The following is a 21,409-nucleotide window of genomic DNA, read 5'->3' as shown; positions in this document are numbered from 1 at the left end:
ATAGCTGTGTTTAAAAAAGGATTGGATAAGTTCTTGGAGGAGAAGTCCATTACCTTCTATTAATTAAGTTGACTTAGATAATAACCACCGCTATTACTAGCAACAGTAACATGGAATAGACTTAATTTTTGGGTACTTGCCAGGTTCATATGGCCTGGATTGGCCACTGTTGGATGCTGGGCTTGATGGATTCTTGGTCTGACCCAGTATGGTATGTTGTTATATTCTTATGATGATTTATTTTAGTATATTATTTTTAGTCTGCCATTTTACCAGGGCTTTTTCCTGGTAGATTACAAGCAGAATAATAATTAAAATACAAATTAAAAGCACATCAAACTTAAATCATTCAACAGTTAAAGGTTTCATAAAACAACTGTCTTCAGCTCCTTTCTAAAACACTTGTAATCTTTTAGCTGCCGAAGACCTACAGGAAGACTATTCCAGAGGGATAGGGAAATCTGAGAAATGGCACGCTTCCTTGTACACTGTTACTGAGTGGTCTTAATTGCTGGTATAGACAACAGTTTTTGGTCCATCGAATGTAAAGACCACAGGTTGATGCAGGACTAAACATTTTTTTAGATAATTGGGTGCAGAGCAATCTAGGTCTATGTGAATCGTGGTCAAAAGAAGAAATGCACAAATCTCTTACACATTCCTAATTTCTACCTTTCTCATTTTTCTCCTCACCCAGCCCTCACACCTCCCAGTTTTTCAAAATACTTCTCTAATTTTTAATTTACAAATGTAGTGATTCTGATAAACTTCACATGCCTCTTTCCTTTTCCTAACTTGATCCCTGCCCTTTCCTCCACTTCCCCCTCCCCCCAAAATCCCAGCATTAAAATCAACTCTTACCATAGCAACAGCATTTTGTTTATCACAAATAATTGCTGGTGATATAAATGCCTTGGGAAATGTCTCCATGGCATACACTTTTTCTAATCTTGTTATATTGGATCCCCCTTTTATTTCTTCATTAAGTAAGTGTGAGTCAAGAGTCTCTCATATTTGTCCTTATGAACAAAAATAGGAATAGCTTTCTTTTAATCTTTAAAGTATAAATAGTACTATTTCTTTATCTCTATTTTATTATTTAACATGTTCAAAAAAAGCTGTCACTTTTTTTATCTTCTCACAATATCATTCTGGTTGTCTTTGTTTGGTTTTTTTTTTTTAGGACCGTTCCAAGCAGCAGCCGATGCAAACTTCAGAAGGTTCTGTAGTAAGTTACCTTTCTGAGACCATGCCAAGTTCCGTAGGCAGATCCGCAGCAAAGACATTCTCAACACCTTCATCTGTAATGAACCCAGCTGGGTTGTCCTCTGCTGAAACAACTGCAACCACTGAGGCTCTGGCCAGATTGCCTGCTGCCAGTGCTTCGGTGACCAGCTCGTTCACAGGCATCTCTGATGTCAAGTCCTCTATCACTTCATCTATCAGGACAGTGCCATTCAGTAGGTCTCCAGCAAGCTTCTTATCTAAGACATCTTCAACCACATCACCTGCTAGGAAGGTACCAGTTCGGAGCTCTCGTAATATTTCACATACTGTGAAATCTTCACCCTCTTCAACTACAAAGTCCACTGCTGTTTCACCTCCTAGGAATATAAATGGGAGCTGTGCTTCCATTTCACCTGTCAGATCCTCAGCTGCAGTGCCCCGTCGATCTTCGCCTCCCATCAAAGCTTTAGCTAGTAGGTCATCCAGCATGCCTCCAGCCACAAGATCCCGTCGAATTTCACCCACTGACCAGACTCCAACTTCACAGTTCTCTGCCTTGAAGTCACCAGACAGTTCACTTGGCATGTTACCAATTAACCGGACTCCGTCCTCCCAGTCCCTTACTTTGAAAATTCCAAGAAGATCCCCAGCCATAAGGTCTCCTGGCACTTCACAAACTGGCAAGACTCAATCTGCAAGATCCCATGTATTAAGGTCATCGGGGAAATCCCATGGCACTTCATCCTCAAAGTCATCAGTCACAAGGCCCTCTTGCACTTCACCAAATGAACAAATGCTATCCTCATCAGAATGGCCCTTTACCACTTCAGCAGCAGGCCAAACGCCGCCCTCAAAGTTGCCTGGACAGTCCCCAGCCACAAGGTTTCATAATATCTCACCAGCTGGCCAGAGGCCTTCCTCAAAGTCCCCTTCAGCGAAGTCGCATGAAAGGTCCCTTGGCACATCACCAACTGGACAGGCTCTGTCTTCACAGTGCCTAGCTTTGAAATTGAGAGGAAGATCCCCAATAACAAGGTCCTCTGACATCTCACTTACTGGCAAGACTGCATTCTCAAGGTCCTCCATCTTGAAGATGTCAACATCCCCTTACAAATCACCAGCTGGTCAGACTCTTTCATGGTCCCTTGCCTTGAAACCAACAGGAACATTCACCGGTATGTTGCCAACGGGCCGTCTTCCATCCGCAAGGTCTCCCAGTATGTCACCAACGGGCCGTCCTCCATCCGCAAGGTCTCCCGGTATGTCACCAACAGGCTGTCCTCCTTACACAAGGTCTCCCGGTATGTCGCCAGCTGGCCGGCCTCCATCCGCAATGTCGCCAGCTGGCCGGCCTCCATCCGCAATGTCGCCAGCTGGCCGGCCTCCATCCGCAATGTCGCCAGCTGGCCGGCCTCCATCCGCAATGTCGCCAGCTGGCCGGCCTCTATCTGCAAAGTCTCCTGCCTTAAGGTCATCAGGGAGATCCCGTAGCACTTCATCTTCAGAGTCCTCGCTTGCGATGTCCTCTGGCACCTCAACTGAACAAATGCTATCTTCACCAGAATGGGCCTTTAGTACTCCAGCAACTGTCGAAATGCTTTTTTCAAGGTCGCTTGTAAGGTCCCCTATTTCAAGGCTGCATAGTCGCTCTCCAGCTGGCAGGAGGTCTTCCTCAAGGTCCCCTGCAGTGAGGTCGCCTGCAAGGTCCCCTGCTTCAAGGCTGCATAGTCGTTCTCCAGCTGGCAGGAGGACTTTGTCAAGGTCCCCTGCAGAAAAGTCGCCTGGAAGGCCCCCTGCCACAAGGCCGCATAGTCTCTCTCCAGCTGGCAGGAGGACTTCCTCAAGGACCCCTGCTGCGAAGTTGTCTGGAAGGCCTGCTGCCACAAGGCCGCATAGTCTCTCTCCAGCTGGCAGGAGGACTTCCTCAAGGACCCCTGCTGCGAAGTTGCCTGGAAGGCCCCCTGCCGCAAGGCCACATAGTCTCTCTCCAGCTGGCAGGAAGACTTCCTCAAGGCCCCCTGCCGCAAAGTCGCCTGGAAGGCCCCCTGCCGCAAAGTCGCCTGGAAGGCCCCCTGCCACAAGGCCGCATAGTCTCTCTCCAGCTGGCAGGAGGACTTCCTCAAGGAACCCTGCTGCGAAGTCGCCTGGAAGGCCCCCTAGTCTCTCTCCAGCTGGCAGGAGGACTTCCTCAAGGACCCCTGCTGCGAAGTCGCCTGGAAGGCCCCCTAGTCTCTCTCCAGCTGGCAGGAGGACTTCCTCAAGGACCCCTGCTGCGAAGTCGCCTGGAAGGCCCCCTAGTCTCTCTCCAGCTGGCAGGAGGACTTCCTCAAGGACCCCAGGTGCAAAGTCACCTGGAAGGCCCCCTGCCGCAAGGCCGCATAGTCTCTCTCCAGCTGGCAGGAGGACTTCCTCAAGGCCCCCTGCAGCAAAGTCGCCTGGAAGGCCCCCTGCAGCAAAGTCGCCTGGAAGGCCCCCTGCAGCAAAGTCGCCTGGAAGGCCCCCTGCAGCAAAGTCGCCTGGAAGGCCCCCTGCAGCAAAGTCGCCTGGAAGGCCCCCTGCAGCAAAGTCGCCTGGAAGGCCCCCTGCAGCAAAGTCGCCTGGAAGGCCCCCTGCAGCAAAGTCGCCTGGAAGGCCCCCTGCAGCAAAGTCGCCTGGAAGGCCCCCTGCAGCAAAGTCGCCTGGAAGGCCCCCTGCAGCAAAGTCGCCTGGAAGGCCCCCTGCAGCAAAGTCGCCTGGAAGGCCCCCTGCAGCAAAGTCACCTGGAATCTCGCCAGTTGGCCAGATGCCTACATCAAGGTCCCCTGCAGCAAAGTCGCCTGGAAGATCCCCAGACACAAGGTCCTCTGCAGCAAAGTCGCCTGGAAGATCCCCAGACACAAGGTCCTCTGCAGCAAAGTCGCCTGGAAGATCCCCAGACACAAGGTCCTCTGCAGCAAAGTCATCTGGAATCTCACCAGTTGGCCAGATGCCTTCCTCAAGGTCCTCTGCAGCAAAGTCGCCTGGAAGATCCCCTGACACAAGGTCCTCTGCAGCAAAGTCGCCTGGAAGATCCCCTGACACAAGGTCCTCTGCAGCAAAGTCGCCTGGAATCTCACCAGTTGGCCAGATGCCTTCCTCAAGGTCCCCTGCAGCGAAGTCGTCTGGAAGATCCCCAGACACAAGGTCCCCTGCAGCAAAGTCGCCTGGAAGATCCCCAGACACAAGGTCCCCTGCAGCAAAGTCGCCTGGAATCTCACCAGTTGGCCAGATGCCTTCCTCAAGATCCCCTGCAGCGAAGTCGCCTGGAAGATCCCCAGACACAAGGTCCCCTGCAGCAAAATCGCCTGGAAGATCCCCAGACACAAGGCCCCCTGCAGCAAAGTCGCCTGGAAGATCCCCAGAAACAAGGCTCCCTGCAGCAAAGTCGCCTGGAATCTCACCAGTTGGCCAGATGCCTTCCTCAAGGTCCCCTGCAGCGAAGTCGTCTGGAAGATCCCCAGACACAAGGTCCCCTGCAGCGAAATCGCCTGGAAGATCCCCAGACACAAGGTCCCCTGCAGCGCAATCGCCTGGAAGGTCCCCAGACACAAGGTCCCCTGCAGCGAAATCGCCTGGAAGGTCACCAGCCACAAGGTCTCGTATCTCTGCAGCTGGCCAGAGGCCTTTCTCAAGTTCCCCTTGTATCTCACCAGCTTGCCAGAGGCCTTCCTCAAGGTCCCCTGCAACAGAGTCGCCTAGAAGTTCCCCTGCAGCGAAGTTGCCTGGAAGGTCCTGTGCAGCGAATTCTTATATTATCTTGCCAGTTGGCCAGACTTCCTCCATGTCCCCTGTAGTTAAGTTGCCTGGAAGGTCCCCTGCACTGAAGTCGCCTGGAAGGTCACCAGCCAAAAGGTCTCGTATCTCTGCAGCTGGCCAGAGGCCTTTCTCAAGTTCCCCTGCAGCAAAGTCAGTTGGAAAGTCCCCAGCCACAAGGTTGCATAGTATCTCTCCAGCTGCCCGGAGTACTTTCTCATGGTCCCCTGCGGCAAAGACTCACAGAATCTCATCAGCTGGCCGGATGCCTTCTTCAAGGTCCCCTGCAATGAAGTCTTCAGGAAGGCCCTCTCCTGTAAAGTCCCATAGCACTTCACCAGCTGGCAGGACTCTATCCTCAAGGTTCTCTGTATCAAGGTCCCATAGCACTGCATCAGCTGACAGAAGTCTATACTCAAGGTCACCAGGAAGTCCCCAAACAGCAAGGTCCCACAACACTTCACCTGCTAGCCTACGTCTATCCAGGATGTCCCCAACCACAAGGTTCCCTGGCACTTCACCTTCTAGTAGTTCATCATTAATGAAATCCTCTCCTGGACGTTCACAATTCAGTTCGCCTGCCATTGGAAGATCACCCATTGTTACTTCACCTGTTGCCACAAGATTATCAGCTGCAAGGTTGATCAGTACTTCTGCCACCATAAGATCCTCTGGGAGGCCCCGTATTTTAAAGTCAACCACTACTTTGTCTGCCACTGCAGGATCAGCAGATGGGCCCTCTTACTCCTGGTCAACCATGTCCTCACCCACCTCAAAGTCACCAAGCAGAGCCCCAATCTCAGCCAGAGCTTTCCATTCTAATTTAGATGAAATTATAAATCCCAGTAGTATTGAGAGAGTTAGTTCATCTTCTGAGAGATTGATGACTTCACCTCAAAAATTATATTCTAACTTTACTACAGTTTCGTCGCCGCATACACCATATAAAAAAGGGCGCTTCTCAGTTTCTCGCATCAGTACGCCACCTAGTTCTTCTCAGGATGCTCCAGAAGAGATCTGTGCAAAAGGACACTTTACTGGACTGAAGCCAAATGAAGACTTTAATACTGTTCAGTCTATTAATATGTCCATATCCAGCATGTCTAAACAACAATCAAGACGGAAAAGCATGAGATCTACTGCAAACAGAACCCCATTATACAGAAGAAGTAGAGGAAATGTTCTGGAAGATGTTCGTTCTAGAAGAAAAAGTGCTAATGTAGCCAACTTGCTTGGTATGTTAATTTAAATTTTAGAATATGCTCTTGTAAATAATCTCTGAAGCTTGTGAAACTAATTTTCTGTATTTTTGTTCTAGTTGCAAAGTCTTGGGCAGATGTGGTAAAATTTGGTGTTGCAAGACCACAAGTTAAACAGGAGAAAAAGGATGGCCTCCGAGTAAAACTGAGCAAGAAGAAATTAAAATCAAAGGTATATGATATTGTTCTGTTCTTTCTATGTACATGTGTCTTGGAAAATGATAGTGCCTGCTTTTCTTTGAGGATAAGCGGGATGGCAGTTCTCACAAGTGGGCTGCATCTTCCAGTGGAGCCTGGCATGGAACTTTCAATATATTTATAAATCATGTATTTATTTATTTGCGGATTTTTGTATGCCGACATTCATTTAGTGAAAAGCATCACATCGGTTTACATTTAACAAGAGAGATAACGGCACATTATAAGAAAATTATAGCGGATGCAGGTAAATATAAAACAGATTAGTAATTAAGGTAGTTAAGGAAATTTAAATAACTATGAAACTATAGGTTTCATTTTTCTTTTGCTTTTCTTTACTTTTCTGACATATAGATTAATGATCTGGAAAGAAATACGATGAGTGAGATAATCAAATTTGCAGATGATACAACATTGTTCAGAGTAGTTAAATCACAAGCAGATTGTGATAAATTGCAGGAAGACCTTGTGAGATTGGAAAATTGGGCATCCAAATGCAGATGAAATTTAATGTGGATAAGTGCAAGGTGATGCATATAGGGAAAAATAACCCATGCTATAGTTACACAATGTTAGGGTCCATATTAGGTGCTACAACCCAAGAAAGAGATCTAGGCGTCATAGAGGATAACACATTGAAATCGTCGGTTCACTGTCCTGCGGCAGTCAAAAAAAGCAAACAGTAAATAACCGATTCACATCTACCCGTTCTAGACCTCTCATGATTTTAAACACCTCTATCAAATCCCCCCTCAGCTGTCTCAGCTGTCTCTTCTCCAAGCTGAAAAGCTGGGAATTATTAGAAAGGGAATGGTGAATAAAACGGAAAATGTCATAATGCCTCTATATCGCTCCATGGTGAGACCGCACCTGGAATACTGTGTACAATTCTGGTTGCCGCATGTCAAAAAAGATGTAATTGCGATGGAGAAGGTACAGAGAAGGGCTACCAAAATAAGGGGAATGGAACAGCTCCCCTATGAGGAAAGACTAAAGAGGTTAGGACTTTTCAGCTTGGAGAAGAGACAGCTGAGGGGGGATTTGATAGAGGTGTTTAAAATCATGAGAGGTCTAGAACGGGTAGATGTGAATTGGTTATTTACTCTTTTGGATAATAGAAAGACTAGGGGGCACTCCATGAAGTTAGCATGTGGCACCTTTAAAACTAATTGGAGAAAGTTCTTTTTTTACTCAACGCACAATTAAACTTTGGAATTTGTTGCCAGAAGATGTGGTTAGTGCAGTTAGTATAGCTGTGTTTAAAAAAGGATTGGACAAGTTCTTGGAAGAGAAGTCCATTACCTGCTATTAATTAAGTTGACTTAGAAAATAGCCACTGCTATTACTAGCAACGGTAACATGGAATAGACTTAGTTTTTTGGGTACTTGCCAGGTTCTTAAGACCTGGATTGACCACTGTTGGAAACAGGATGCTGGGCTTGATGGACCCTTGGTCTGACCCAGTATGGCATGTTCTTATGTTGATTTCAAAGCTTGTCTGCTCCACTGAGCATGTGCAGCCTTAGTCATCTCCCAGGCAGGGCCCCCTCAGTCTCATTTTTTTCACATATCCTGCAAGTCTTGGCTCTTTGTGTTCTCTCACAGCTACTGCAGTGAAAATATCAAGCTGAAGAAGTTCTCTCTTCTTACAGGGCTAGATGGGTTTTGTTTTCTCCATCGATCAGCAGGCTGAATTAGCCATGCTGTTTGGGTGACATCAGACAGCACACTAGGCAGAGCCTTCTTTCCAAGATTAGCTCTTTGCTTTGCTGCGCAGTTGTGTTGTGTGCTACGAAGTTTCCTCTGTTTCATTTTTTTCTGCGCTTGTGCACCCAAGTGTTGGAGAATCTTCTCCTAATATTTCTCCTCAGAGAAAGTGTTTTCCGGTTTTATGTCTTACACGAAACCCCAACAGTACTTTTTTAGTGTTAACATCCAAGCGATCAAGATTCAAGTATTGCCAGTGCAGGCATATTATGTCTGTCTCCGATGAACATAACTATGACTATATATGTCTAGGACCGGATCATGATCAGGCCACCTACTGTGATAGCGGCCAAATGTCACCGTGGGTGCAGCATCAGAGGGCCCAAAAGATTGCTGACTGTGAAAGGAGGAAAGGGGCTCATCTGCATCAGACAGTTGTGTCCCTTCTCTGAGGCATTCAATTCAGTCTACCCCGGGCCTGAAAACACTCAGCCGAACCCAGAGAGATGATCTGCATCCATGGGCCTGAGGGAAAGGCTGACATGTGCTCCCAAACATAAGCCTAAGTGCCCAGAGGAGCATGAAGCTATTGATCTACAAATACAGAATAAAACCTCAGGTGTCCTTGAAACTGCGCAGAAAAATCCCCTAAATCTGTGCCACCTCAAAATCTGGGGATCTGAAGCATTCCATGCTGTCTGCTTCGCAAAAGAAGGCATTGTCCAGCTTGGCATACGTGACTCTTCAAAGTAAGCATTGCAGTCCATGCAACACACGAAGCATGTGTTGACGCAAGGACACTCAGTCGAAGCAAGACTGCACCACACCAAGAGTAATATGTCGAACCAAAATGTAGGATGCAGGTGGAGAAATCCACGACACAGGCATAGACTCATAAGCAGTCAGTGCCACCCAGAGTGTGGGTTAGAGGGCTTGATTAGTCAAATGTTTCCAAACGTCCCCCTGTTTTAGACTTGGCGCTAGACCAGCACATTCCAAAAGAAAAGAAAGACCTTCTACACCACCTTGCCTCTTCAAGGAAACAGAGCCAGTTCTTGATACTTTAATTAACCCTGGTCATCTCCTTCAAAACTGCAGTCTATTAGCTCTTTCATTTCATCACAGAGTGTAAGGCGAGTTTATTCCAATCTCATCAGAATCACTTTGCAAACACGCTACTTTGTATTTGCAGGAACAACTGTACCCAAGGGACAGGAATCCTTCGCCGGAACTGTTAAGTTTTAGCCTGCTTCAACCTCCTGTTTCCGATATTGAATTGACAGCCATTCCGCCACCTTGAAGCCACAGACACTCAACTGCAAGATCTTCTCACGAAATAGTGAAATTAGTGGGAGGCCTCCCCATTTCTAGGGACCTGTTCCAGCCAGGGTATGCAACAAATTTAGCTCATTCTCAATTTTTTCCCTTCACTGCACTCTCAGCAACAACCATCATTTCTCCCTGGGCACTTTTCTGAAGACACTGTTATATCTCGTCCAGAACCCTCATCACCAGTTTGAGGTTCTGTCATTGCCACCATCACAAGACCCGACCAAGCTAACAGGTCCTGTGGAGAAGAACAGCCCACCTCCTTCCCCTCAGTCTGAATATCAAGGAAAGTTTTCAGATTCTTATTCGCAGGCTAGTTCCATGGGGATTCCTTCTGATCCCCCAGAAGATCCTCCGTAGCTTTCATCTCCACCAGAAGACCTGACACATTCTAGATTCGTAGAAAAGCTGGGCACTACCTTAAACGTGGAAGTCCGTAAAATGCCTGATCCATGTTCGGAGGCATTAAGTATTTTGAAAATCCTTGACATACCAGCAGAGCCCACGGCTCTACGTCACAAGCTGTATTGGATTCTGTAGCAATGAAATCATGGGTGTCCCCATTTTCTGATCTATCAGTATCTAGAAAATTAGAACTTAAATTTCACCTTAAGTCTTTGGCTTATGGAGTTGTGTACTTACCTCATGCATCGGTGATGGAATCCGCAATGAAAAAAAGCGAAGAAGTCAAGATTCCATGCCAATACTCGCCCGGGGAAGGATCATAAAATGTTAGATAACTTTGGCTGTAAGGTATTTCAAAGCTCCATGTTAACATCATGAGTACGACATCAATTCTACCTAGTGCAGTACTTCTATGCATGTCTTCAGCAACTGAAACCTTTAGTCAGATCGGAGACGGGAGAGCAGATCTTTATTTTATTTGATTTGATTTATATTCTGCTTTTCAGCCACTTACCTACAGTACCTGAATATATTCTGCTTAGATTCCCCTGTCCCCAGAGGGCTCACAATTTTAAGTTTGTACCTGAGGCAATGGAGGGTAAAGTGACTTGCCCAAAATCACAAGGAGTGGCAGAGGGATAATGCCCCAACCACTCCATGATCTGGAAGAAGGGATGCGACATTCCTAGCTGTCTGAGGCATTTGAGACATCTCATACATCTACAGCATCCATCGCAGTACATTGTATGGCATGGCAGCGGTGTAGTACCATGGAGAGGACATTCATTAGAAGCTGGCAGATCTATCATGCTGAGACGACAATCTATTCAGAGAAGAGCTCAGGGAGATAGTCTCCAGGATTAAACAACAAAATGTCACGATAGTGTCGTTAACAATGTCTTCTGGTGCATAAGAGCCTGGAGTGCGAAAAACACAAGGTCCAGGCGACTTACGATGTTTTTGAAATAGCATCGCAGGCATCTCCAGTGGGAATCGGCCTCCACAGAATGACATGGCTGCAGGCCTCTTATCTCCGACCAGAGGTACAGGAACAACTTGCTGATGTGCTATGTACTGTGGAGAATCTATTTAGAGATAGGTTGAGGAATACGGTGAACCAGCTCCGGGACTACCATAAAACCCACCAACAACTCTCCACCAGCTGTCTGGACCCGTCCTCTGCTAGAAGGTCGATGAGACCGGGGCAGAAGAAGTCTTTCCTTCACCAGAGGAAGAACTGCCCTCCACCCCTTGATCCCGTCAGCAGCATTTGGACTCCCACAGCCATCCCATGCAGCAGAGAGCTCCCACGGCCCAGTCGGGGGCTCAGTTAACTCCGGGGTCAGGGTTTTGACTGGGTCTTAGGGAGCGTAGGCTAGTTACCTGTATCTGTGGCGATGGATCCGCTGGTTGAGGACAGGCTACGTTTCTTTGCAAACCAGTGGCCCAGTATAACTTCAGACTAGTGGGTTCTTCCCATCGTCCGTCAAGGTTATTGATTGAACCTATTGGATGCCCCTGGTAAATTGCCCTCCGAGTGCATTTTGGGGAGTGGTAGTGCATCAGGAAGTACTACTGACGGAGCTCTCCTCGCTCTTAATGGCCAGAACCAGTCGCGCCTATTTCACCAGAGGAAAAAGAGCAGGAATTTTATTCCAGGTACTTCCTGATTCCAAAGAAAACAGGAGACCTCTGTCCCATCCTAGATCTAAGGACCTTGAACAGATTTATCAAAAAGGAAAAGTTCAAGATGGTTTCTCTGGGCAGCTTGATTCCCCTTTTACAAAAAGGGAACTGGCAATGCTCCCTCTGATCTGAAGAACGCGTGCCCTCGTTTTGAGATTTTTCCAAGTCACTGGAAGTATCTCAGATTCGTGGTAGGAAAACAGCACTTCTGTTGCTGTTTGGGGTTGGGTCAGCACCATGGGTCTTGCCAAAGTGGTGATGCACCTCCCTAGGCTCAGATTGCATGGTTTCCCTTATCTGTATGATTGGCTGGTCAAGAGCACATTTCAGCCAGGGGACATCAAGTCCATGCACTTGACCATCTGGGTGTTGCAGTCACTAGGATTCGTCATTAACTACCTGAAGTCTCATCTGAGCCCTTCACTTAATTTGGAGTTCATAGGAGTCCTGCTGGACACAGCCAAGGCCGCCTGCCTCGTGAAAGGGCCATCACTCTGATGACCATCATGGCAGAGATTCAGCAGATATCAGCCTAGCATATGTTGAGGTTGTTGGGCTATATGTCACTCCCTTGGCACAATAATTGTACATGCACAAAGCCCAATCACCCTGAGGTGACAGTGGCGCCAGACCACGCAGAACCTCCAGGATTGCATCCGAGTCACCTTGCTTATCCAGGACTCCTTGCTCTGGTAGCGGGTACTTTCGAATCTAGAACGGGGGAATCTCTTTCCAAGATCCTCTTAACCAAATTTTCCTAACCACCGATGCCATCACTCGACTGGAGAGCTCATGTAGATATGCTCAGCACCCAGGGTCTCTGGTCTGCCCGGGAATGCTATTGCTAAGTCAATTTCCTAGAGCTGTGTGAAATCAGGTACATGCTGTGGGCTTTCAGAGATTGGCTGTCCAACAAAGTTGCCCTAATTCAAACAGATAATCAAGTGGTGATATGGTATGTGAACAAGCAGGGGGAGGTATGTTTTCATATTTCCTGTGTCAGTAAGCAGATTAGATCTGGTTATGTGCACTGTCCCATGGTATGGTGCTCAGGGCTATGTACCTAGCCAGAACGGAGAACTTGTTAGCGGATAGACTGATATATGCCTGCAGACCCTACAAATGGTCTCTGGACTAATGGTTGTGGATCAGATATTCCGCCTCTGGGGGAGCCTGGACGTGGATCTCTTCACGTCCCCTTGCAACAGAAAGGTACCTATGTTCTGCTCCCTGTACAGGTCAGATGGTAAATCTGCCTCAGAAGCCCTCTTCCCTTAGTAGTGATGACTCTCTTGAAGCTTTGCGAGGACAAGGGGACTATGATTCTCATTGCCCCTTATTTGCCGAGACAGATCTGGTTTCCACTCTTGCGGGAGTTGTCCATTCAGAGGCTTTCTTGGATGTTGAATAATTATTTTTTCAACCACTTGATCTTTCAGAAGATTTCTCGTGTCTTGGTGGCTTCTAGAAAGCCATCTACTATAAAGTCCTGTGGACTGAAGTGGAGGAGGTTTTCTGTTTGGTGTGAGCAGAAGACCTTAGATCTTTTCTCCTGCCCCACACAAAAACTGCTTGATTACCTTCCCCACCTATTGGAAACTGGCTTGAAAAGCAACTCCATTAGTTCATCTAAGTGCAATTGGCGTATACCACCATGGTGTAGATGGCATGCCCATCTCTGTTCAGTATATAGTTGTATATTTCATGCAGGGCCTTCTTCAGTTGAATCCTCCATGAAGGCCCCCCGCTGGGTTTTGGTACATAAGAACATAACATAAGAACATAAGAAATTGCCATGCTGGGACAGACCAAGGGTCCATCAAGCCCAGCATCCTGTTTCCAACAGAGGCCAAAAACCAGGCCACAAGAACCTGGCAATTACCCAAACACTAAGAAGAACCCATGCTACTGATGCAATTAATAGCAGTGGCTATTCCCTAAGTATAATTGATTAATAGCCATTAATGGACTTCTCCTCCAAGAACTTATCCAAACCTTTTTTGAACCCAGCTACACTAACTGCACTAACTACCTTCTCTGGCAACAAATTCCAGAGCTTTATTGTGCGTTGAGTGAAAAAGAATTTTCTCCGATTAGTCTTAAATGTGCTACTTGCTAACTTCATGGAATGCCCCCTAGTCCTTCTATTATTCGAAAGTGTAAATAACCGAGTCACATCTACTCGTTCAAGACCTCTCATGATCTTAAAGACCTCTATCATATCCCCCCTCAGCCGTCTCTTCCCCAAGCTGAACAGCCCTAACCTCTTCAGCCTTTCCTCATAGGGGAGCTGTTCCATCCCCTTCATCATTTTGGTTGCCCTTCCCTGTACCTTCTCCATCGCAACTATATCTTTTTTGAGATGCGGCGACCAGAATTGTACACAGTATTCAAGGTGCGGTCTCACCATGGAGCGATACAGAGGCATTATGACATTTTCCGTTCTATTAACCACTCCCTGCAAAGTGGTGTTAGTTCAGCTGATGAAAGGTCCTTTTGAGCCGCTGTGCACCTGTGATCTGAAGTACCAGACCTGGAAGATCATATTTTTGGTGTTGGTCACCTCAGGATACAGGGTCAGTGAGCTCCAGGCCTTAGTGACTTATCGACCTTACACAGTTTTATCATGACAGTGTGGTCTTGCGTACACACCCTAAGTTCCTATCTAAGTTGGTGACAGACTTCCATCTTAACCAGTTCATTGTCCTGCCAATATTCTTTCCCAGTCTCAATTCGAACTAAGGAGAACAAGCCCTGCACAGTTTGGACTGCAAGTGAGCCTTAGCCTTCTCTCTGGAGCAGACAGAAGCCCTCAGTTCACCGAACTTCTTCTTTTGATAGAAATAGGTTGGGCATTGCCTTTACCAAACGGAATTATTGAATTGGCTAGCAGATTGCATCTTCTTCTGCTAGACTGAACCAGGCGGGATTGCATCTTGGGAGCCTTGTCAAGGCTCATTCTGTACGAGTCATGGCAGCGTCTGTGGCCCATTTGCGAGCAGTTCCCCTGGAGGAGTTCTACAAAGCTGTAAGATAGAGTTCTCTCCACACATTCAAATCTCACTGTTGCTTGGATAGAGATGGCCAATGCGACAGGTTTAGCGAATCTGTCCTTTGGAATCTGTTTGAGGTGCAGAACCCAACTCTCTCCCACCTAGGGCCCATTTGGGTTTAGGCTGTCTCCCCTTCTGTTAGCAATAGCACCAATGTTGTGCCCATTGGCACCTAGTTTGGGTGTCTGGTCCCTTTTTATGTTGGGGGTGGGGGGGCAACCTGTAGGTAGGGATTCACCCATGTGTGAGGACTATCATCCTCACACATGGAGAAAGCAGAGTTGCTTATCTGTAACAGGTGTTCTCCAATGACAGCAGAATGTTAGTCCTCACAAAACCAGTCCGCCACCCCGTGGAGTTGGGTTCCTCCTGTTTTTGATTTAAGAACATAAGAAAATGCCATACTGTGTCAGACTAAGCGTCCATCAAGCCCAGCATCCTGTTTCCAACAGTGGCCAATCCAGGTCATAAGAACCTGGCAAGTACCCAAAAACTAAGTCTATTCCATGTAACCATTGCTAATGGCAGTGGCTATTCTCTAAGTGAACTTAATATCAGGTAATGGACTTCTCCTCCAAGAACTTATCCGATCCTTTTTTAAACACAACTATACTAACTGCACTAACCACATCCTCTGGCAACAAATTCCAGAGTTTAATTGTGCGTTGAGTAAAAAAGAACTTTCTCCGATTAGTTTTAAATGCACCCCATGCTAACTTCATAGAGTGCCCCCTAGTCTTTCTATTATCCGAAAGAGTAAATAACCGATTCACATCTACCCGTTCTAGACCTCTCATAATTTTAAACATCTCTATCATATCCCCCCTCAGCCGTCTCTTCTCCAAGCTGAAAAGTCCTAACCTCTTTAGTCTTTCCTCATAGGGGAGCTGTTCCATTCCCTTTATCATTTTGGTAGCCCTTCTCTGTACCTTCTCCATCGCAATTATATCTTTTTTGAGATGGCGGCGACCAGAATTGTACACAGTATTCAAGGTGCGGTCTCACCATGGAGCGATACAGAGGCATTATGACATTTTCCGTTTTATTCACCATTCCCTTTCTAATAATTCCCAACATTCTGTTTACTTTTTTGACTGCCGCAGCACACTGAACAGACGATTTCAATGTGTTACCCACTATGACGCCTAGATCTTTCTTGGGTTGTAGCACCTAATATGGAACCCAACATTGTGTAATTATAGCATGGGTTATTTTTCCCTATATGCATCACCTTGCATTTATCCACATTAAATTTCATCTGCCATTTGGATGCCCAATTTTCCAGTCTCACAAGGTCTTCCTGCAATTTATCACAATCTGCTTGTGATTTAACTACTCTGAACAATTTTGTATCATCTGCAAATTTGATTATCTCACTCGTCGTATTTCTTTCCAGATCATTTATAAAGTATAAATAAGGGTCCCAATACAGATCTCTTATAAGATTGAAGAGGGACCCCATGTAGACGCATGATATAGAGCATGCTGGGCATGCATAGTGTGGGAAGTCAAATGTACAGAAATTGTTTTCGATCTTGGAGCTCCTTCTGATGATGTCACCCATGTATGAGGACTAACATCCTGCTATCCTCTGAGAACACCTGTTATAGGTAAGCAAACTCTGCTTTATCAGGTAAGATTAAATTTTTCCTTTTTCCAGTTAACCGGAACGCTCAAACATAACACCAGATCAAGAGAAAAGATGCACACAGTGCAAAAAAAATTGAAACCCTCGCTTATGACCATGAGGTATATAATAACAAGGTAGAATTAGGTGCACTATATGTAAAAAATGATTAACTAACATCCTTGTGCTCACATTCAACCAATCCAACTAGATGAAGGGAGAAATGGGTGGGAACTGCCTCAGGATCCTCAGCCTACATTAGCCAAATTGTATGGAAAGACCTCCCAGACAAGATGGTGATGACCAGAAGCATAATGGAATTTAAAAGGGTGTGGGATAAATGTAGATGAACTCTCGTGGGTACAGCAGGGATAGCCAACTTCAGTCCTTGAGAGCCACACAGGCCAGGTTTTCAGGATGTGCACAGTGAATATGCATGAGATAGATTTGTATGAACTGCCTCCATTGTATGCAAAACTGTCTCATGCATATTCATAATGGATATCCTGAAAATCTATTCTGTTTGTGGCTCTCCAGGACCAGAGTTGGTCACTTCTGGGCTAGAGGATGGAAATGAAGAAATGGGATTCCTGTACGTACCCGGATCAGTCCAGACAGTGGGTTGAGCCTCCTTTCCAGCAGGTGGAGACAGACTAAAACTTGAAGGATGCCCTATATCAGGACAGAGCCTATCCTCTACCCCTTCAGTATTCGTCTGTCTCCAGCAGGTGCAGCATCTCCCCTTCGGTTCTCTGCTGTAGGCTAGTCAGCCTTTTTCTTCTTTCTTTGCTAGGCTCAAGCAAGTATTTCTTTGCAAAAAAAAAAAAAAACTAGAAGGGAATTTTGCCTTCCTTTTACTGATTTTTCCTGTTTCTGTGTGGGAGACGGTGCCGTCTCCCAGCTCTTGCCCGGCTCAGGGGGGCTTTGCCCCTTTAGAAGGAGGGGGTTCCCTGCATAGCCTGAGTCCGTGGACGCTTCCAGGTGTAGGGACCGACACTCTCTGGGCCTCGTTCCCCCCCCCCCCCCCCCCCCCCCAAATCTGGCTGCCGAGAGGGTTTTGAACACGCTGCTGCGCTCAGTAAAAAAAAAAAAAACCAAAAACATTAGTTTCAAACTTTAACTAAGTTGCAGGTACTCACCTACCTCTAACTTATTGGCAGCAGTTGACCAGCTTTTTCCTTTTTTTCTGGTCAGAGTAGGCCTAGAACCAGCAGCCAGACAAGCAGAAAGGCAGCAGGTTTCCCTCCTGCTGTGCAGGCTGTCAATCAAGCTTTTTTTCAGCTTTTTTTTTCTTCAGCCGCAGCTTAGCTATGTCCCGGCAGGCAGCCTGCCTTTCTTGTGGGCTGCCTTCTTCGCGTTTTTCGCGTCAGGGCCTCTGCAATGCTTGCCTGCCGGGTGGGGAAGGTCCCTCCTCGGCAGGACAAGCAAACTTAGCCCGGGGCTCCACGCCTCCCGGCATGGCCAGGCCTTTCCCGGGTCGGCAGAGCCCGGGAACAGCCGCCATCTTGGATTTTTCATCGGGGCCGATTTCAGTGCTCCCTGGGGCTGGGGGGCCATATTTTTTTGATTTAACCCCCGATTTGGCCCCTGCGGGTTCCCAGGAGGGGGTCCTGATCTTCTCCCCCCCAGCAAATCCAGGGTCCCTTTTTCAGCGGATTTTGTTTTCCTCATGCACAAATCTTACTTAGCTAGCTTGCATGAGCAGGACGAAAGCGCCCCCCCCCCCCCCCCCCCACCACCACCAAAAATCCCTCGCTCAGCGCCGTTGACCGCTGGACCGGCTGCGGAGCCCCAGGGACCAGTTAGGGTGCGGGTGGTCCTGGGGGTGCCCCCCTCCCCGTGTCTCCCGGGTCCTCGGACCCCGCTGCTTCCTCGGATTCGGTGGATGCCCCCCCCCCCCCTAGAGGGGAATGACCCCAGAGCCCTTCGTCTTTTTCGTAAGGAGGAATTAGAGCCCCTCCTTCCCTTTGTGTTGCAGGAGCTGGGTCTGGAAAGTCCCTCCGTGGATAATCTTATGGCCTCGCTCCCTAAGGATATGAACCCGGTTCTGGGGGGGCTCCGCCCTCGGCCTTTCCCTTCCACCCCATGCTCAAGCTCCTTATCCTTCGGGAATGGGAGGTCTCCTGAGGGTTCGCTCTGGGTGGGGCGTGCGATGGATAAGCTCTATCCTCTCCCGGAAGAGGGCTTGGACCTGCTGCAATATCCCTCAGTAGATTCCTATGTCTCTGCGGTGGCCAAGCACACCACGATCCCGGTGGAAGGTTCCACGGCTTTGAAGGATCCACAAGATCGTAAGTTGGAGGCTCACCTGAAGCGCATCTTCGACGTTCTGGCTCTCAGGATCCGAGCGTCTTGCTATAGCAGCCTCATGATGCGGGCGGGCCTTCAGTGGGTTCAACAGTTACTCTGCGCCCGGGAACTTCCGCCAGGTGAGGCAGAACAAGCCGAACGTCTGGAGGTGGTAACCGCCTACGATCGGACGCCCTCTACGGTCTGGTCCGTGTGCAGGCGAAGGCGATGGTTTCGGCAGTTGCTTCCCGGAGGCTCCTTTGGCTACGCCACTGGTCGGCTGATCAGTCCTCGAAGACTCAGCTGGGCATGCTTCCCTTGAAAGGTAAGATGCTCTTTGGCGAGGACCTCGACAAGCTTATGGACTCCTTGGCTGACAACAAGGTCCATAAGCTTCCAGAGGACCGCCCTAAGTCTTCTCGGTACTTCGCAACCTCTTGCTTTCGCTTCAGGGGTCAGCGTGGCTCCGCCTCTCGCGGGCGGGGCTGCGAGGGGGTCTTCTCGTGCGCAGCCCTGGTCGCAGTCCTTTCGTGGCAGGCGGCCCTTTCGCGAGGGCCAGCCCGTGCGTACCACCGCTAAACCTGCCACGCAATGAAGTTCAGCCGACCCATTCCTCGGTTCCTTACCTCGGCCGGACGCCTCTCCCTGTTTTTCGAGGAATGGGTCAAAATCATGTCGGATCAGTGGTTCCTCGACATTATCAGAGACTGGTATGCTTTCGACCTCGTCAGGGAACTTCCAGATCTCTTTCTATTCTCTCCTTGCGGCCGGGCCAAGAGGGACGTGGTGGTCCAGACTCTCTCCAAGCTTCTGGATCTGGGGGCGGTGGTCCCAGTCCCAAAAGGGGAAATTGGCGCCGGCCAGTATTCTATTTACTTCACCGTGCCCAAAAAGGACTGGTCCTTCCGCCCAATCCTGGACCTCAAGAGGGTCAATCGGGCCTTCAAGATCCCCCACTTCCGCATGGAAACCCTGCGGGCGGTCATTGCGGCGGTCCGTCCCGGAGAGTTCCTCGCTTCCCTCTATCTCGCAGAAGCATATTTTCATATTCCCATCCACCGCGACTACCAGAAGTATCTCCGATTCCACATTCTCAACCAGGACTTCCAGTTTCGAGCTCTCCCCTTCGGCCTCGCAACCGCTCCTCGCACCTTCACGAAGGTCATGGTAGTAGTGGCAGCGGCCTTGCGCCGGGAGGGGATTCTCGTCCATCCCTATCTGGACGATTGGCTCATCAGGGCCAAGTCGGAGACCTCTTGCCGGCGGGCGGTGGATTGCGTCTTAAAGCTCCTTGCCTCTCTCGGGTGGATAGTGAACTTTTCCAAGAGCAAGCTTCCGCCCTCCCAGGAGTTGGAATTTCTGGGAGCACACTTCGACACCCGAGTAGGCAAGGTATTCTTACCTCTGGCGCGAGCCCTCAAGCTGATCGATCAGGTCCAGAATCTGGTTGCTCTATCTTCCTTGACAGCCTGGGATTATGTCCAAGTCCTGGGCTCCATGACTTCTACCATCGATCTGGTCCCCTGGGCCTTTGCTCATGTGCGTCCGTTACAGAAAGCTTTGCTGTCTCGTTGGCAACCAGTGTCGGAGCAGTTCCACGTAGTCTTTCCGTTCTTGGAGTCTACTACCGACGAATTACAGTGATGGCTGTCTCTTCCTCATCTTCTGCAAGGGATGCCTCTTCAAGCTCCACAGTGGACGATAGTAACCACGAACCCCAGCCTGTTGGGCTGGGGTGCGGTCTGCCTTTCTCAGTCCACCCAGGGGACATGGTCCCAGACTTAGTCGCGCTGGCACATCAATCGACTGGAAACTTTGGCAGTCCGCCTGGCCCTTCAGGAGTTCCTTCCCCTGATCCGCGGCAAGGCTGTACAAGTCCTGTCCGACAACTCCAGCACAGTCGCCTACATCAATCGCCAAGGGGGCACTCGCAGTCCCCTGGTAGCCTTAGAAGCCAGCAGCCTCTTCACCTGGGCAGAGCGTCACCTACAGTGCCTTGCGGCCTCTCACATCGCCGGAAAAGACAATGTTCAAGCCGACTTCCTCAGCTGGCAGTCGCTCGATCCGGGAGAGTGGGAGCTCTCGGTCGCGGCCATGGCTCTGATAGTGGACAGGTGGGGGTCCTCCTCACCTCGACCTCATGGCGACTCTGCGCAATGCCAAGGCCAATCGGTTCTTCAGCCGCTGGAGGGAGCACGGCGCAGAGGGCACGGATGCTCTGGCTCTCCCTTGGCCAGCGGACGTCCTTCTGTACGTGTTTTCCCCGTGGCCTCTGGTAGGAAAAATTCTCAGGAGAATCGAACTCCACCGGGGTCCGGTGATTCTCATCGCTCCCGAGTGGCCGCGAAGACCGTGGTTCGCGGATCTCATCAATCTAGCAGTGGACGGGCCCCTGCGCCTCAATCATCTCCCTCGTCTCCTCCGGCAGGGGCCTGTATTTTTCGACCAGGCTGATCGCTTCTGTCTAGCGGCCTGGCTTTTGAACGGCGGCGCTTGAAGCGCCAAGGTTATAGGGAGGAGGTCATCTCCACCCTGCTGCGAGCCCGGAAGCAGTCGACCTCTCTAGCCTATGTGCGCATCTGGAAGGTCTTTGAGTCCGCAATTACGGAGGCTGGTGTCCCGGCGCACTCCGCCTCGATCCCTTTGGTTCTTTCTTTTCTTCAGAAGGTTCTCTCTAAGGGTCTCTCCTTCAGTTCCTTTCGCATTCAAGTCTCTGCACTCGGCTCTCTCCTGGGTCGGGTGGATGGTCATGCCTTAGCTGCTCACCCGGATGTGATTAGTTTCCTGTGGGGTGTTAGACACCTCCACCCCCCCCCTCCCGGGCCACGTGTCCATCTTGGAGTCTCAACCTGGTCCTT

At 48.9% G+C, this 21,409-nt stretch overlaps 1 protein-coding gene across 4 annotated transcripts in view; it reads left to right on the top strand.

Annotated features, from left to right (window-relative positions):
* Positions 1-21,409, top strand: part of MKI67 (marker of proliferation Ki-67) — a 433,449-nt gene that overhangs the window by 227,165 nt on the left and 184,875 nt on the right. For 3 of the 4 annotated variants that reach the window (XM_029610010.1, XM_029610009.1, XM_029610008.1), the window contains exons 9-10: positions 1,184-6,233; positions 6,317-6,429. In XM_029610010.1, coding sequence (XP_029465870.1) covers positions 1,184-6,233; positions 6,317-6,429 — 5,163 coding nt within the window. The remainder of the gene's footprint in view (positions 1-1,183; positions 6,234-6,316; positions 6,430-21,409) is intronic. The other variant, XM_029610011.1, reaches the window with a different exon arrangement.

Source organism: Rhinatrema bivittatum, chromosome 7 (assembly GCF_901001135.1).
Source record: "Rhinatrema bivittatum chromosome 7, aRhiBiv1.1, whole genome shotgun sequence".
Classification (NCBI taxonomy): domain Eukaryota; kingdom Metazoa; phylum Chordata; class Amphibia; order Gymnophiona; family Rhinatrematidae; genus Rhinatrema; species Rhinatrema bivittatum.
This window is presented reverse-complemented; position numbering and strand designations above follow the sequence as displayed.